Source organism: Anastrepha ludens, chromosome 2, assembly GCF_028408465.1.
Source record: "Anastrepha ludens isolate Willacy chromosome 2, idAnaLude1.1, whole genome shotgun sequence".
NCBI lineage: Eukaryota > Metazoa > Arthropoda > Insecta > Diptera > Tephritidae > Anastrepha > Anastrepha ludens.
Genome location: NC_071498.1, coordinates 35,792,416 through 35,811,904, shown reverse-complemented (window position 1 = coordinate 35,811,904; position 19,489 = coordinate 35,792,416). Strand labels below are relative to the sequence as shown.

The 19,489-nt window shown below is 33.9% G+C and overlaps 2 protein-coding genes across 2 annotated transcripts in view; both read left to right on the top strand.

The window, feature by feature from the left end:
• The window catches only part of LOC128857506 (microtubule-associated protein Jupiter-like), a 71,385-nt gene extending 65,200 nt beyond the window's left edge, over window positions 1-6,185 (top strand). The window contains exon 3 of the mRNA XM_054093287.1: window positions 5,917-6,185. Within this exon, the coding sequence (XP_053949262.1) occupies window positions 5,917-6,185 (269 nt within the window). The remainder of the gene's footprint in view (window positions 1-5,916) is intronic.
• A 3,475-nt stretch (window positions 6,186-9,660) lies between these two features.
• LOC128868595 (microtubule-associated protein Jupiter-like) lies at window positions 9,661-17,467 on the top strand. The gene is made up of 3 exons (XM_054110874.1): window positions 9,661-9,771; window positions 9,930-10,436; window positions 14,979-17,467. The coding sequence occupies exons 1-3, from the start codon at window positions 9,765-9,767 to the stop codon at window positions 15,113-15,115; spliced, it is 651 nt and encodes a 216-aa protein (XP_053966849.1). The 5' UTR covers window positions 9,661-9,764; the 3' UTR covers window positions 15,116-17,467.
• Window positions 17,468-19,489: the final 2,022 nt, after the last annotated feature.

The following is a 19,489-nucleotide window of genomic DNA, read 5'->3' as shown; positions in this document are numbered from 1 at the left end:
TGGCAGAATCGAAATTTAAACACTAAGTATTCGTTAAATTTATGTTCAAAAGTTATTTAAAGAGCTGGGTGTAGTCTTTAAGCGCATAAACTGTTGTTTGAACTAAAAGAACTTTTTTTTTTTTGTCAAAATGTTAGAGTGGTGTGAAATTTCACATAGTTATTGTTATTGTTGATCAGCCAACCTTTTCGGAGATTGCTGCTTAAGTAACGGTCCTGGGCCGGATATAAATCCGGGTCGTTCCGATAGCGTAGAACCGGCTAAGGGAGGAATGGTAGTGGTAACTTGGTCCTATGTTAAAAAATAAATAAATAAATAATTGGCGCGTACACTCCTGTTAGGTGTTTGGCCGAGCTCCTCCTCCTATCTGTGGTGTGCCGATTTATAAAAAATAATCGCCGTTTTTTTTCCAATTACTATTAATAAGAATTGCGCGTCGAAACAAACCATTACCCATTTATTTATTCTTTTTTAGAAAGTAAAATGTAGAAAACATGAATATGTCCATAATTTTGCCTTCGCCTCAATTAACGCAAATTTGCGCTTGCGCCAAGCCCCTCTTTATTTTGACCAAACTTCGCTTGTTTGACAATAAAATCGCAACTTACGACTACATAAATAATGTACTTTTAAAAAGCTCTGCAAGTTCACGAACATTTTAGTGGAATTAATGTGGACAGTAATTGGCATTAAATCGTTAAACGATGCGCACGAAGATCGAGGTGTAAGTTCGCGCAAACCAACTGCCGGAGGATGATTAACTGAGTAAGATGGCCATTTGGCTAGAGCGCAGTCGTAGCAAGAGTAGGCATAGTGACAGTGAACGACAGCAATGACCGTTGATCAGTGTTGCAGTAACATCAGTGGCAACATTTAACTACTTCAGTAATTTCAGTAATGCGGCAGCGTGTAGAGCACGCGCCACATTCAAACAGAAATTCATGACGAAGATATGTATATAAGTTACATAAGTATTCAAAGCAGAGGCAGAGAAGCAGAAGCTGACATAAATTTCGGCTCAGATAAATTGGGTATTTACTCCTCTCTCTTTTTCAAAATCTTCATATTTTTTTTTCGTGTTTAACCCAAATAACAGATAATCTGTTTAATTTCAACAGTTTGGGCCGAACTTGTAGCGTAATTGAAGATCTGTTCATATCTAAAATTTAAGTTTACTATTTGCTGCTGCTACCTTAGCTATTACACTTTTCTTTAAACACTATAATTTGTACTAAAATACACTCCTTTATCATTGCCACCTTCCGCTTCTACTTTTTTTGCTAGTCTGCTCTTTAGACTGGCCAAGTGAATGGCTGGCACTCCATTTGCCAGTGCGCATACCAGCGCCAGTACATGCTTACATACATACATACGTATGCAATGACTGCTGCACGGCGTATCAATGCACTTATAAGCTTTTATTAAGTTAGAAGGTGTTGCCTTTAAGCTGACACGTTTCGATTTTCCCCCGCCTATTCCACATCGTTAGGGCGCGCGTGCTTCTATCCTGTCAGTTGTGTGTCTTTTCTGGCACAACATGATATAATGATTTTTTTTTTAGATATTTGATAGTAGCGATACGGCACAACCAAAGCGTTAGATATAGAATGATAGCAGAAGATCGTATACCCCTCACAAATCACTTACAATTATTTATAGGTATTTTCTATCAGCTTATTTTAACTATATATATATATATATATATATACATACATAATTGACGCGTCTTGACGTTGTTCCACAAATGTTGAAGCCGACTCCGAACGGCAGATATATATATATATATATATATATACATACATAATTGACGCGTCTTGACGTTGTTCCACAAATGTTGAAGCCGTCTCCGAACGGCAGATATTTTATTTTATTTATTTATTATTTTTTTTGATGAGCTTTTTCATGTCAGAGATACATTCGAAGGTTTGCCATTGCCTGCCGAGGGGCGACCGCTATTAGAAAAAAACTTTGTCTTAACTATATATACAACTAAAATTAGATTGTAAATATATATATTTTTAAAGAAGCTAATAGACGTAGCGCTATTTCACATTTATTTACATTTAGCACATATCAAAGCATATTTATCAAAAAAAAAAAACAATGTTTAAACAGCAGATATAAATACAGACTTTTTTTAAATTTGATAAATTGTCTTCAGAGTGACTTAGTCAGACTTAAAAAATAAGTATAATTTTAGGAGCACTTTGAAAAGTTTTAATTTAATTTTTGTGCTAAAAAAGTCAGTTACAATTTTTTTTTTTCATAAATTAAAATCAAGTTAAACAAATAGGAGAAAATTTAACTACTTTTTTTTTACTTAAAATGTTTTGAAATTAATGTGTACTTATTTTTGAAAAATGTAGTTTCGACAAAAACGCAAAAAAAAGGAAAAGAGCCCTCTGCACTCTATTACACAGCTGTCTTAAAATAATCATAACTTCTTTATTTATATTTTTTTCGAAAACATCTTAAGATATTGCCAAAAATATTGTACATATGTATTTTAAAATTAAAATAAAAATCGATGTTTTTTTTAATTTCGGGGTGGTTTTTCTCCTAAAGGTGTAGTCTAGTACTCAAGCCCCTTACTTCAGGACTTTTTTTTATAAATTTCACTTTTCGGCCGCCGTAGCCAAATGGGTTGGTGCGTGATTACCATTCGGAATTCACAGAAAGAGTCGTTGGTTCGAATCTCGGTGAAAGCAAAATTAATAAAAAAAAAAAAACATTTTTCTAATAGCGGTCGCCCCTCGGCAGGCAATGGCAAACCTCCGAGTGTATTTCTGCCATGAAAAAGCTCCTCATAGAAATATCTGCCGTTCGGAGTCGGCTTGAAGCTGTAGGTCCCTCCATTTGTGGAATAACATCAAGACGCACACCACAAAAAGGAGGAGGACCTCGGCCAAGCACCTAACAGAAGTGTACGCGCCAATTATTTATTTTTTTATTTATTTTTTATTATTCACTTAGAATCGTTTTCTCTGTTATCAAATAAAGTGAACTTTAATAATCGAAGCGATAACATATTCCTAACTGTAAATGCCGTTTAACTCTTTTTGATTTCTCAACTACCTGACACTGATAAATAAAGAAATAAAAATAAACAGCCAACTCCAAAACTTCGGCAAAGCTAGAAAAATCTACAATTTTGTTCCAATATTTTCAAACTGGTACCAAAACCAGCTGCTCTTTATTTACATCGCCTTAATTAAATTCGGCTCACCTCACTGCACTTCACTTTAACCACAACTATAAACACATGAACTAAACTTTAAATGATACGTTTCGCTATTTTGCTGGGAGAACGGCATAACCCAAAAAACCAAAGATTCTATTAAATCGGCTTAAAAAGTTTTTAAATTAGTATGCCTCCCTAAGTAAAAGTAAAGTCATATTTTAATCTATTGAGATGCTGATTTATCGCAACGATTTATTTTATATAGCATAAAAGTATAGCTGGTGGTCATTTCTTAGTGATTGTCTAACGTTATAATAAACTTATCTAACGGTTATAACGTTCTTCAAGGAAACGAGAGTCGAGAGAACGAGAATGTGTTTAACGGCAAGATGAAGTTAGATATAATGCTAAAGGCTCGTTGAGAAAACGACGCTTAGTAAACTGTAAAAAAAATTTCGGTTAGCTATGTTTTATAAAATTTTGTTAAGTTCGGTAATGATTGTCGGGGGAACGGAACTTTACAATCAAATCATCTGGTTCAGTTCTTACTGTGCCTCAGAATTTTATGACCATACAAAGAAGACAGAATCGCTGTGACGTCGTACTTGTGAACCTTATTCGTATGTTATTTGTGTAATTTCATCTTCCTGTACCCTTGCTCCTATTTTCACATTTCTCTCACGCCACTGCACCAGCGTGACGTCTTGTATTCTATCGCTCTTGGCCTGACTCGATATGTTTAAACTTGCCCTTACGGACAAATCCTAACTTAGGGGAAGCTCTGTATGGTATATAGTTGTTTGTAGCCACTTTGTTGTCTACGAACGATTGACCAGCTGGATAACAATACTGCATGTGCAACCAACATCCTAATTACTTGTAAAGGGTGATCAATTTAGACGTATCGCATTTTAAATTGAAATAAAACTACGAAAATCCAAATTGATTGGGCAATCTTTATTATTTTTATGTATAGCCATTTATGACATTTATATCTTAAAGAGAACCCTTTTCAACTGTGCCGTAATTCGGCCATCTTTGAACACCAATTTTAAATGACTCACTGAAGGACTTCGATCGGTATCTCGTGAATTCCTTTAGTGTTGGTGGCTTCCAATGCCTCAATCGAAGCTGGTTTACCCACAAAACATTGAGACTTTTCATACCACCACAAATAAAAGTCCAAAGGTGTGATTTTACACGATCTTGGTGGCCAATCAACTGGTCCGAGACGAGAGAAAAATTGCTCACCAAAACGACGATGCAGTAAAGCCGTTGTTTCACGGGCTGCCACCGTCTTTTGGAAATCTATTATTGTGGAGATCATGAACTTCAATTTCTGGCATCAAAAAGTCGCTTAACATGGTGCGATGGTGTTCGCCATTCACTCTTTCATTGGCGCCATCCTCGTCTTTGAAGAAATATGAGCCGATAATTCATCCAGACCATAGGTCGGACCAAAATGTTATTTTTAATGGATGTAATGGCTGTTCTCGAGTAGCTTCGGGTGCTCTTCAACCCGAATACTTAATGGCTACGCCAATATGCAAAATTACCGTTCGGGCTGAAGATTAACCTGTACACCATAAGTTGGCGTAACCACGCGATGAACACCTTACACAAAGCCTCGATTCTCGTAATACAATTGAACGATTTGTAAACGTTGTTGAGACTTAAGTCTTTCCATGATGAAATGCCAATGAATACTGAAAAAATGATGTATTTAGTTGGACAGTAGTCACGCGTGATCTGTCACAAAAATCTATTGGGAAAAAGTACTTCCAATTTGATCACCCTTTACAAGTACACTTGAATTTCTCACCGTTATCATTTTGCCCATGTACCCATTACAGTCACCTATTCAGTCAAAGCAATTATTGGTTGGTGCTGCTCTTCGTGAGTTCGCCTGCGGACAGTGACAATTTTCCTTCTTTTTTTTTTTGGTTTCTTTTCTTTTACTTTCCGTCTACTTTGAAATTGACATTTTTTCATTTACTTTTTTTCCGTCGTGAGTTAGAAAGTATTTGGCTAAATATATTCGGATTTATTGTTTATAGTCACATTACCCTATAAAAATTGCCAATTGTCGACATACTTACTCGTATAGTATATTATATTGTTGCATATAGTAATGAAGTAAAATTTATGTTGCTAGCTACGAATTGAGTAAAAACTATTTTTGAATTGAGTTCAGCACTAAATATTCATTAAATTGGAAAGTACGAAGGTAGATCATGAGTTTGCGTAAATAACTATAAAATTCTATTGCAATGACATTCGTATTATTAGTCCCTCTAATGGCTTCACGTTTATATTATAAAATCACCCTTTCTCCTTCAGCTACACGGCCACAAGCATTATTCACCCTTAGCAAATGTACAATTGAATTTTTATACTTTTCTATAAAACCGATGCCAATGTTAAGTTTATTTTTTATTTAATAAAATTTAACCTCATGTACACATATATATGTACATATGTATAAAAACAAAATTATATCACTTGACTACCTTTTATATGTACTACTTACCTTACATGCATACATACATACATATTTACTACATATAACTCATTATTTGAATTGTATTTGCATTTTTAATCTAACTTCTCAATTTGTTTGTTTTTTCCATCCACTTCGTTTCGGTTTCGTGTACGCACATGAACGCAACGCAAAAAACAAACAATTTTCTTTTTCTCTCTTTCCGAACCATCATGCTTCTTCGTGTGCTATGCAGGTGATCAGCCACGTCGCGGACAGCAGAAAGTTGATTCGTATCAGCGTCTCTTCGGCGAACCAGAACGTCCAGGCACTCCCGCCAAGAATCACATGAAGAGCAACATTCCATTTGGTTCGAATACTGAAGCCGCTCAAGAGTTATTGGCTAATGGTAATGGTCATCACAGCAATGGCAAAGGTGGTTCGGTGTCGACCTCGACATCGTCCTCGGTCTCGTCGTCTACTGAGAACTTGAAGATGAATGGTGTTTCAAAAACAGGTGAGTAAACGTGATTAGAAAAACATAGGGACTACTTCGTTGAAATCAATTATATATTTTTTTTAGTTGTTGGTAAATTTGCTTATGGAAAAGATAAAATAATATTTAGACTACTTGCAAAATGCCGAAAGCTAGGCAACTAGTAGGAACTTCTGTACAAAAAGTACACGGAATTTGTCATAAGAGCGAAGGCGGTTCAATTTGTTTCGTTTAAAAGCAGCATTAACGAAACAATATCTAATCGTTAATGTTGAAACGAAGTAAATTACCGAAAAATCGGTATGGTTTCGTTTGTATGGTTTCGTATGTATTTAAACAGTCGTCGTTTGCAGACGATGCTTGTGTGCTTTCATATAGTATGTAAAGAGCGGAGAAGAAAAAAACTAGTCGATTGTGTTTACTCATCACTTGCGTAAACCTAATGTGTAAATAAAAAATCAGTACACGTATTCATAGTGTTTGTTGCCGTTGTTAATGTGCGTATTCACTTTTCCTAACTTCTACGTATTCCTCAAAATGTGTTGGGCTAAGTGAGAGGTTGCGGAGAAAATTGTGTTCAAAAAGCAAGAAAATGGTCATTCGTCGCACAATGCCATAGCAGAAACTTTGAATAGTCCGAAAAGTACGTTAACTTATATGTTAAAAAAGTTTAGTGAAACCTTGTCGGTTGAACGAGGACCTGAAAGTGGAAGAAAAAAGGAAGTGTGTCGCAGTCTCAAGCCAAAGAAGTGATGCCATTATATACCGAAAAAAACTTGCCTTTCACTTCGAGATGCTGCGAACCAAATCCATATATCAACAGGTTACGCCCAAAAAGTGCGCAAAAGTGAAGGTTTACGATTATATAAATAGATTGTAACACCCAATCGAAATGATAAACCAAATAAAAGTGCTAAACCGCGTGCGTCAAAATTATACAGTCAAGACAACCATAAATATGGCTCTGTGGTTTTGGACGATGAAAGGTACATCAGTGCAGGTCTCACCCTATTCAGCATCGTGTCATTATAGCCGTCTTGCCATGAACTGGTATGAAGACCACGGCCCAATTGTGGCCCATTGAAAATGTTGGGTAACTTTCAAAAAAAAATTGCTATTCTCTATCTCAATACCCATATTCTAGCGCACTTTTCAGTCTTCAAAAGTCTTTCGATTTTGATTTGTTGTTATAGCAGCATAAATATTCCCTATATAAATATGTGCGGGGTACGCTGTTGGAGTCACAGTCCTTGGCCGGATATAAATCCAGGTCGATCCGGTGACATATGTAGAACCGACTGGAATTGCCTTTAGCTACTTCTGTATAAAATAGTGGCGCATAAGATGAGACAAAGCGAGTCCATGCATGATGAAGTCATTAGAACAAAAATAACACTTATCAGCCAAATCGTAAAAAAAAAAATCAGCTGCTGTGGTAACTTCCCCTTGTATATATTCGCCTTGAGATGAGATTTCTGAGCCGGTCGTTGTCGTCACAACGACATCACACCACCGGCCTTTTTCACGATACCATCTTCTTCAAATCCTGCAGTACGCCCATATAATATGTTTTTGCTTGTAGATAATAAAGAAAATTTGGAGGTAAAATTTTATAAAAAAGGAGTCCGCTCGCATAAAGTCTTCTTCACAGATACCTATCATAAGATATTCTCGACGTCCACTCAATGCTTGTCTGTAATCCCAAATAAAACATACGGCATAAACTGAGCTTTACCAAAATTACGGTGCAGCTCAATTTTATTGTTTTTGTGTGGGTCAGAAAACTGCGACTTTAAGATCTATTGTGGATTTAGAGAAGTCCCTTTAAGCCCTTTCCTGAGGGAAGCATTAGGATATACCCTGCTTGGATTTCATCATGCATAGCTTAATGCGTTTTCGGTTGTAAGATATCAGAAGCGCTCTGTAGTGTTTAAAAGCTGGTAGATTGCCCCTGTATAGGAAGAAGTTCACTCTTATCTTTTTAGGCTCAACGAGCTAAATATCTTGTATATGTGTTTACTAGTTTTTGTTGGTGGGGTATTCTGTGATTCTGACAATCTTCTAGGTTTTTAAGTTTTTGGGGTTGGAGTATTGCATGACCACTAAACACAAACATTTTCATATTCGAAAAGATTTTATTTATTTATTTTTATGTTCGAAAAGATTTGGTTTTGTTTTTAGCATTTCTCTTTTGAGATCGGGCTATGTAAAACTAGTCGAAGATGATTCGTTTTTTCATAATATTAAATATTATTTCTGTTATAATTTTATACAATATTTTATTATTAAATTACAAAAATGTGTGCAACCCTAAACAATTAGGTAGGAGAATTCCGCTTTGTTGTTGTTGTTGTAGTAGCATAAACATTCTCATACATGAACAAGGAAAGCTACTGAAGATAAAGTCCTTGGCCGGATATACCTATATTCGGGTCATTCCGGTAACATACAACCGACTGTCATGGGAACGATTGTTGTTGTAGCAGCATAAACATTCCCCATACATGCGCGGAGAATGCTGCTAGAAGGACAGTCCGCTTTAATACAGATCGGTCCATCTAGCATTTGGAATTGGATAAGTAAAGGCGCATGAATATTTTTCACTATTTTTTTTTATTAATATAGAAAAAGTAAAACTTCCTTTTTCAGTATGCAGCATAATTTCATTCAAAGGACTTCTGTAGCTGAATCTAATTTTTTCACTATATATTCACGAATTTCGAAGTTGACCGTCAAAGTAAAATAAGTCGGTAATTCAAATTGACCGCTCTCTGTGTATAGGGATTTTCAATTAAGGCGAGATAATTTTGAAGAGCTGAATTGGTGAAGTCTAGGAGCTTCAAATGTAATAAAGGTTTCTCTTCTTGAATTAGTTTGATTTTGTAAAGGTGCAAGCCATTAGCTTACCGCAAAACTCGCAATGTGGACTGAATTGAATTCTTGTGACTGATTTGACTAATTTTGATTGAAACGCGTATTTTCGGTTACTTCAATGGTACGTTTAAGTTGACTCACTATAGCGCGCACAGGACTTCTGGTTATGTTTCTAAAAAGTCAAAGCTTGGTAATACATTTTAATAGTAGTCGCTTAGCTCATTCGTGCACTATATATTGCTTCACATAGAAGTAAAGCTTGAAGAATGGGATTTTGACGTTGCCAGATTTTAAAAAATGTGTAAGGGTTTATTTTATTTATGTAAATAAAAAATTGTTATGTCACTATTTAAAGCTTAACTTTCCATTAAAAACCCAACATGATCAACTCCAAGTGAAGGGCACTTGATTTGGCCACCGCAAATAACCTTATTCTTAAACAAGTTAGTTTTCAACTTAGAAGTAACAAAAAATCAAATTTATATCCTTCAATCATATTGTTTTGGAAAGTCAAAAATTCACTTTTTTGACATACATGAAATAATTTAAAAAATAAAATAAAAGTATTTGTTTGCACAACATATGTATATTTTTAATTGAAACTATTGATAAAATAATATAAAGACATTTTTTACTTTTGTCCATTGTCCATTTTTGCACGCCGCAATTTTTGTTCAACTCACATCACCATAACCATCTCCAACGTTTTTCACGAAAATTAAGTCTTCCGCAAAATGAGCAGTAAGTAGTACAAATCTTTGAATTAAAAAATTGCATAAAACGCTCATTGGTTTTGTTGTATATATTTATTAAAATCCCTATCAACATCATCATCATTGTTTACATCCAATCAAACCTCCAATCCAAATCCCTCGTATCATTTACCATCGATGAAGCAGAACCCGATGAAGCATGTCCACCCCAAACAATACCGGAGTCAAGTTCAATTCCTGCTTCTAATACACCTCAACTCAGTATTGATTTGCCATGCGAGGATAAGTCGCACGGAAAACATGATGTCAACGATTTGTCAGTACGTTCGCGTATGACTACAAACGAAGGCGACTCAGCACGTTCGAGAATGAGCGAACACCCTGAAGTCACCTCACGCTCTAAAGTCTCAATAATGGATCACACTCAAACACGTTTCAATGCTTCACCGAAGCATAGTCATATGGGTGCTGGTGATGTGGCCTCGCAAACGCGTCGTGAAACTGGAGTAAATTCAGATAGACCATATTCAGGTTCGAAAGTGTCACCATCCCGCAGTAAGCGTAAAGAAGTGTTGGAAGTTTGCGACAACCGTGCACCACCTGTACCAACGCCACGCAATCCCATTACCGGTTTGGGTTTGGGTGAAGATGGTGTTGGAGGCATAAAGCCGAAGAAACCGAAGGATCGTCGAGGTTTGCAGGGTGGAGATTAATAATTTAATATTACCGTAAAGGGAACATGGGGATTTAGGGCTGAAGTGACAGAAAGTTGTCACTTCGTTAAAATATTTCCGAGAGCGCAGTAGGTTAGGTTAGGTCCCATTCTCTGCAATTTGTTCGTGCGCTGGCTTTAAAAGTATTTCTACCAAGAACTTTACTTTGAACTACAATTAAATATTATTTATTTAAATGCGCAAACTCCCATGAAGGTATTGTTGTATTGTGAAGATCGTTAACTCACTTCCAGAGCTGCTACGAAGTTAGCCTATTTAGTTTTGACGGCCTTACATCAAATGTTGTATTAACAGTGGGAGTCACTCTTACAAATGTAAAAAATATTTACGGAATACTTCCGGTTAAAAGCACATTCGTATCTATATAAGCGATGAAAGCAGAGTAATTACGTTCTTGAGATCGAATATTCATAACGTATTTACATATTCCCATACGAGCACTTGCTGTTATAAAATTTCGTTTTCAATATGGCACTAAAGACCGGGTTTTGCAGTGCTAATTGAACTTTGTTTGTCGTTTAAACTAAATTTAAATTCAATACGCATTTAAAAGTACAATATAGGTAAACGTTTAGTCAAACGGCTAGTCAGGCCGAGTCAAGTTCCGTTTCGCTATCAGCTGTTTGCTGTCTCCTCGACTTTGGTTACAAAAAAATTTATTTAAAATCATTCGGTATTCGGCCTTTTTTTCTTTGCGCCCTGGTATACATTTATTTTACTTTACTAATTCTAGCGAAATGTTTACTTAATTATTGCTTCCCACGGACATTTTTATAAATTTTATTACAGCGTTTTGCTTTATATGCAAATATATGAAGCAATGGCATCGGATGTGTGAACGAAAATCAGCTGTTGTGTTTCTAGGTAAAGAGAAGACAGTATTGCCCTACAAAACAGCCATGGTTAACGCGGCCTTAAACTCTCTCCTTCTCACTGGACAACAGCTCTGCACTTCAAACTAAACAATTAGTTGAGTCAAAATGTGTTGCCAAACTGCGAAACTACAGTCCATGTTAAGCAATAACAAGACTTACCGTGTCAGTTTTAAAACTTTTATTTGTTCAAAACATGGAGTATAAAATTACACAGTGCGGCAATAAAAGTTATCCTCAACGCGGGAAACTATAGATTTCAAATAGTAATACTTTTACTCCCGCTTTGATATTATTAAAAAATGTTGGTTTACTGTTTTATGGTCGATCTTTAGCTCTTGGGTGATGCTACGACTACTAACATCTCGGTCAACTTCTATTATTTCTGTGATTTTATCAATATTTTTGACATCGACATTTTCTTTAACATCAAAAATGCCTGATAGGAATCGATGAAACCAAAATTGCACCGAATTGGCTATTACAGTATTGACACCATATACACCATTCACCATTTCAGCGGCCTAACCTTTATCAAAGAAAAACTGTAAAATGTACCGAATATTCTCTTTGTTAGCTTCCATTGTTAACACCCTGTAACTCACAACTGAATGGAACAAACCAAAAACAGCAAACGAATCTCTTAGTGTGAAATGTCACTTTGACAATGAGCATAAACTTTAAATTGTTTGATCGATACTTTACGGGATATCGATCACTACAGCCATCTACCGAGAAAATAATGGTTTTCTTTTTCCCTAAACTAATATAATGGATACTATAAAAAGTCTTTATTTATCTTGGCAGAAAGTAAAAAAAAAATTATTTAATAGCTGGATATATCCTCTCTCGTTTGATATCCATATTAATATCATTGAACGAGTTTAAGAATTTAAAACTATTTCTTGAAAGTATAGTCCTTTGAAACTTTCAATTCAATTGATGGGAAAATGAAAAACTGAGTATATGCAGTTTTATTATATAAAATGTGTAGTTTCGCGTGCATATACAATTTCTCCTGGATAACAAAAAAAAGTTGATTTTTTATCGCACATTGTTATATAACAAAACTGCGAGTGCATTGCTGCCAAATAAAAACTTTTTGTTGAAAAACACGCTGCTGCACAGTGGAGAGATCTTATATAAGCTGCGGGGAAAAATAGTTAACGTGTTCCGATTTCGCTGTAGTTCGTTATAAGCCTTCTGATGTAGAAAAAAGGGATCTGAAATGGTGAAAAGTAGACAACTGCTACGCCCGCACCCTAAGTTTGGGGGCGCAAATATATTAAGTGATCCGATTTTAATGCAATTTAGTGCATAGCTCTATATTATCTTAAAAAGTCAAAATATGAAATTTGATAGAGAGATACAAGTGTTTGAGAAAAAGTCTTAACTACTCTCTGATTTTGAAGAAGTCTCATATGCGGCATAAAAATGCATAATGTCCAACAGTGGCTCGCTATCTTATTCATAAAATTCCATAAATTAGTCGATAACAGACTTCTCTTTTTTTATTTAGATTAAGTATTTTATCATCAGAATTTACGTAAAAAAATTTAAAATTTTAATGCTTGAATTATTTGTTTAAATTTATATTTCCAGTACTAAATGCGGCCGAAAATATAAGGAATATAGATAAAGCAATGAAATTGGGTACAAATAATTATTAATTATAATTAGAAATATATGTATGTCGATACCTACATGTCTGTATGTATAGAATGTATAAACTGTTTCTAGTTAGCCTACCGCAATTTCTTCCCTTTCTTGTATGTCTATTTTGTAGCCAAGCACAGGTTTTGCATTCAAATGCGGACTTCAACGATGGTGCTGTGCCTACCCTTAGCTTTTTGAATATTAACCCTTTTGCTATCTTCGTTTACATTTTCTCCACTCCTTTCTTTTATGGAGTTGATTATAGTTTCTGCTTAATTTGATCGAGTTAAGTTAGCCAGTTACATGTTAAAGAGCGCGCGAATTCGTAATGGAAGCATCGCGTGTTTTAGTTTTTTTGCTGCATGAGGGCTATCGACATTAATGTCGATGACTTTGATTTGGCAGCTAAGAATGGCAAATGCGTTGAAATTTCACGAATCATTTAACGCCCGATCAATGCTTCTTCAATGAAAATTTACATAGAAAAAATCTCTTCGAGAAGTTTTGAAGACGACGCCGAAATGTCGATTTGTCGTCATTCTTAACTTGCCTTGCCTTTGTTCTTCGACTACATGGAAAACTTTACGTAAGGATCTTGGCTTGTGTGTCTATAAAATACACCTCGTACAAAATTTGACGCCAAATGACCATCGTTTGCGTCGTAGTTTTGCATTTGGCAATTGGCTCATTTAGATTTACTATACAGATCCATCGGTAAGAGTAGTCAAAAATTGGACTAATCGAATTGACCATGTAACTCGTAGTCGCGGTAGACCTATGCCGGATGTCATATTCTAAAAGTAAATGCCATGAAATTATCTACTAGATTATAAACTAATTCCAATAATATTTCTGTTTTGTATCATCATTTGAAGTTCTCAAGCTCTTAAAGAAACACTCAAAAACACTGCAGACCTCTGCAGTAGAAACTTTGTAAAGATAATCTACATACTTGTGCTTGTGTTGTTGGGATACCCTTTGTTACTAAATTTAGTTGCTGTCTACTAATCTCTTTGCACTTTCTTTTAAATAACGATAGTTGGTGAACGCTTATTGCCAAAACGAAAACTAAAGCGTTTCGAAATTGTAGATATTAAATAATTCCTGTCGTAAAAAAATCTTTTTTAATTGCACATAACAGAATACAATTTTTTACTTCAAATCTGTGTGTGAGTACCTAAAACTGCCTCTTTAAATTTATCTTACATAATTGTAGATTTTACTTCGATCTCGCATATCTATTTTTTTTTTAATAAAGGATTCGATTTCATGATTTTTGGCTGCAGTCCATGCACTGTGTGCCTTGCCGAGGGGGCTTAAAAGTGTAGATCCCTCCATTTGTGGAACAACATAACCACAGGTGGGGGGAAATTTGGTCAAACCCCTAACAAATTTATACATGTATTGTGACAGTTAAATGTTCAATGGGAATAGACACAAACGGCAGTTTTTGTATAAAAAAAATATTAAATTTGTCGTAAGCTCAATTTGTATGCTAACAAAAATAATAAAAGTTCAACACATGCACAACTCTCAAGCCGAAATATTTATGAGTAAATACGTAGATGTTGTTCCTCGACGTACTCTCTGGAATATGGTATTAGCAAATATTTGTTTTCTGATGTTGCCATAATTGTGAAGAATGGCTTCTTGCAGCATTCCAGTATGCGTTTTAGGTTCATTAAGGGCTCTATTACCTGCGCCATTTTTGTTTTTTTTTTCCCATAACAAGAATTTGATATAATGGACCAGAAACTCATATAAGAGAGAGTGAGCGAGCGAGAGTAGAGTGTAAACTATAGCAATCCTTCCTTTAACAACCTGACCTTAAATTTTATTGTAATATTGTTCCAATTCACTACGTGTGTTTACGTCTTTTGTAACTTACAGCTATAAAATTATTTAAGTGCATAGTTTAATTAATTTCCTTAATAATGCGTGTCTTCTTTGTCTTATCTTTCATTCACATCTAGATGGCAATCCTGTCACAGGCGAGGGTTATAAGCCTAGCAATTCGTTTAACAATTCAGTACCCAGTCTGAATGGTGCCAATCAGGTCATCAACAAGAATCGCATTCCACCAGGTGGATTCTCGTCAGGTCTCTGGTAAATACAGTTTATCGCCTGTGTATTGTTCGTCCGCCTGAGGAAAAAATCAACAACAGAGAAGCGAGGGTCTGAGATGAAGTGATGAAACCGATAAATAATAAAAAGCAAATAAATAACACACAACCAATACACACAAACAAAAACAACTAAACTAACCGATCATCAAACCACATACGATAATTACTGAAAAGTTAAAAAAGCAGTGAATCCTGCAAATTTTTATAGCGATAAAACAACCGATGGATTGATGGATGAATGGATGGCTGCGGTGCGGTGCGGTGCGGTGCGATTGATATTATTAACAAAGTGGGGCAGGCAGATCGAGAAGAAGCAGGAAGAAAGAAAGAAAACTGTCATTGAAATAAAGAAGTTTTCCATTACGGAAAAACGGTAGAATTGATAGAAAGAATTCAGAGAATTGAAGAATACAAAAATAATTAGTATTTAAGCTAATCAAGCAAAAATTTGTAAACACAAAAACACATGCTACATACAAACACGAACACAAATATACGCCAACACTGTTATACAGAAAGCAAAAAAAAAAAATACAAATAAAGACCTTTTAGCGAAACAGTTATATGGTTACGCACGCATGCGATGGATTCCAAAATAAACGTCACAAAACCTGCTCCTGAAGAAACTGGCAAACGACGACGGATAGAAAGAAAAAATACGAACAAGAGTTATGCAATCAAAAAATAAATGCGGCAAACAATTTTTTTAGAGGAAAAAGGAAAATTAATATAAAAATAAAATTGAAGCAATATTTGAGCAAAAATGCAATTACATGAATTAATGACAACTCTTCTATGTAATAATAATAATAACAACAACTCTTCTACAAGTAACAAATGTTCATAGCAAAATTGAGTTTTATGCACTCAAGCATAAAATTTTTAATTTTCCAAAACTAAAAGCGCAAACAACCATACAAACTGCATGGCATTTGGCATTTTCGTACCACAATCATCAACACAATCGACATTCCCAAACACATCAAATCAAATTTTTACTTGCAAGCTCTGGAAATTGCTCCTAGCTTTTGTATTTGTATCCTCATTTATTCCTCATCAACACTAACAAACATATATATGTACGTACATATGTATATGTCACATAAACACACGAAACCTTAACGTGTACGAAAAGTGCTCATCAACGAACTGCAGCTCGAAACAAGAACAACAACAACTCAACGAACTTAACAAACGACGACGTCAATATAGACGATTGGCAGATGTTGCTTTAGAAACTAAAAACAAAAAAAAAACAATTATTTTAAATAAAAGTATTTGCTCAATTTAAAGCTGCAGTTTGTCAGAAAATTAAAAGAAGTAAACAATTATAAATTACGTACAACAACTGCGTGTGCATAAATCTCTTTAGCCGTTTCTTGAAACCAGCCCCGTTTATAAATATTTTGGCGCAGCCCCAACTAGGCGCAAAAATCTTGAATTCTACAAACAATGCAAAAACTCATCGCTCAAGTGTAGCACCTCCTTCTAACTATCTGCCAACAAATACACAAATACATACATCCGTATCCACATCCACATCCACATCAACATTAATGAACTGAAGAATTATAAGCTAGCAACAACAACAACAATGAAATATTAAAATATTAATCACTACATCGTAATTAAAAACAACATCAAAAATCGACAGAAAAATATGAAAAAAGTATATATAATAAAAAAAAATTCTTCATACCATCATTCATACATACATACTACATACTCACTCACAAACATACATTTAACCAATTGAATTCATTTCTACAATATTTGAGATCTTACATAATTAATTAATAATCATAAAATGCCTATGATTTGCATTCATTTATATTAATTAATAATTATAATTATGTTCTCCTAATATATATTTTATATCTATGTAAACGATACAACAACAAAAAAACCAATCAAATATTACATTACATTACGTATGTATAACTTAATAATATTAATTTCAAGTACTTGTAAAATGCATGATTTTACCAAGATTCTAAAAATGAACTTTTTTGAGTGAAAGCTATCTGTTTCCAAATTATAAACTCTTATCACAAAATATTTCTGGAACAATTTTTGCAATTATTACTAAATTATCATTTAATCTAATAACGTCGCATACATACTACATATATACATACTCGTATATTTGTATATCCAGTTGTAATAAAATAGTAATGAATTGAATTAAAATACCATACCAACATGCATACATACGTCTAAAACCCACACACATTGATATACACATACATACATACATGAACACATTTGTAAAAAAATTTTAAACAAAATTTGTTTAATAAATTTCGTATATTGAAAAATTCACTTAAAAATAAAAATGTTTTTTATTTACAATTGCAATGATATGGTAAGTTTTAAGAAAAGGAAATTGAGGGAAAAATAATTACCTTTCATGCTCCCCATACAAGAAATTAAAAGTTCGAGAAAAACGGCTTGAAAGTTTTCAAATTATTATACAGACACATTTTAGTCTACATATAGTAATGAGATACTGTCAACAGATATCGTCATGGATTTTTTACACAGCACAGACAAGTATATATACATACATCTATAAAGGGTGATCAGAAGGGAGGTGCTTTTTCCAATAGGGTTTTTTGGCAGACAACGCGTGACTACTGTCAAACTAAATAAATATTTTTTTTTTCAGTATTCATTGACATTTCAACATGAAAATACCTACGCCTCAACAACGTTTACAAATCGTACAATTTTATAACGAAAATCCACGCTCCGTGAAAAGTGTTCATCGCGCGAATTTTGTATTTTGCTCAAGCGGCTGAGAAAAAAAATAAATGAAAGAACAAAGACAACTTTTTGCTTGAAGGGCTTCTCAACAACTGATTTATTATAATTTCAATTATTACATTTAGACTTAAACTAACGTACATACGTATTTGCTTATTCTGCATTTAATATTTAATTTTACAAATTGTTGTCAATACCTTATTCCGCATTTCCTGTCCCACGCTTTTTCAGGTAAGTCAAACTGTTGCAAAACAGGAAATGCGTTTCCAATTACTTTTACTTATTGTTCATTATTTTATTTACAAACTCATCAATTTCGTCTGTTTTACAATGTGAATTTATATTTGAAATTGAATATGTAACTTCTCCCCCCTTTAGATTAGAATTCTCCTGAATTCTTTTATTTAATTTAATAGTTATACGTTTGTGTTTATTGATGACAACAATGACAGTTATTAGAATTATAATAATGCTTAGTACATTGCAGATATGTGAGATTTTACTATGAATTTTCAATTTAAAAATGTTTTCTACATTTGATCTATTTTCCTCCAATATTTCATCGAATGTAATTTTTTTTGTAAAGTTCCGAATGTCTTCATATTTTACACTTTCAATATCTTCTTCTATGTTTTCGATATAATTTGAAAAATAGTAGTCACTAATTTTAATTGAACAATTATATTATTATATCTTATGATATAGTTTCCGTTCATAATTGGTTTCTCTTTATTACATGTTTGATTCATTTGTAAATTTACAGCATTTTTAACAATAATCGTTTTTACGTCTATGGCTAGAATTTCAAGATCCTTATTTCTGGTGAGGTGACAGTTTTGTTTTAATATGCAGTGTTTACTTGGTTTCAATCTTTTTAAAGATTTATTTTCTTCAAATAATAAAGTTTTATTTGCATAAATGAATATTTCTTCTATTTTTGCTTCTATTTCATTATTTTCTTTATTAGGTATTGGAATAACCTTTCTTATTTTTACATATTCAAAGTTTTTAGGTATTTTAATGCCGAATATTAGATAGGTGTTATTTAAAATGGCTGTGCCTAATTGTAGATACTTAAGCTTATTATAATCAATATTATATTTAACTATTTCTTCACTAGTTAAAATATTTGGGTGTAATATTCCATATTTGGCTGATACAACATTTTCTTGTATTTGCTCAATTTTACTTTTTAATAACTGAATCTTTGTATACTGGTCTAAGTATAAATTTTGTTTATATTCGTCATACATAAATTTATTAATAGAATTAAGTTCTTTTTCAATTTTTACTCTATCACTTTTAACGATTTCTTTGAGATGCTCTATAGCTGAACTGAAATAATTGTTTATTTTGATTTGTTGGTTCATTGTGTCATTCGTCTGTAAAAAGTGCGTTTGTATATTTTGTCTATCGTCTTCGTCCATTGTACCAAAAAACCATTTTGACATACTACCTATTGCATTAATTAGTCCGCGTTTATTTCTAGTTTTTACTGGCATGAGCGTTAGTAACTTATTCCTTATGTCTAACAACTCTCGTTGTAGTGTCTCTTTATTTTCTAATTTCATTAATATTATATTGTCCGTCAT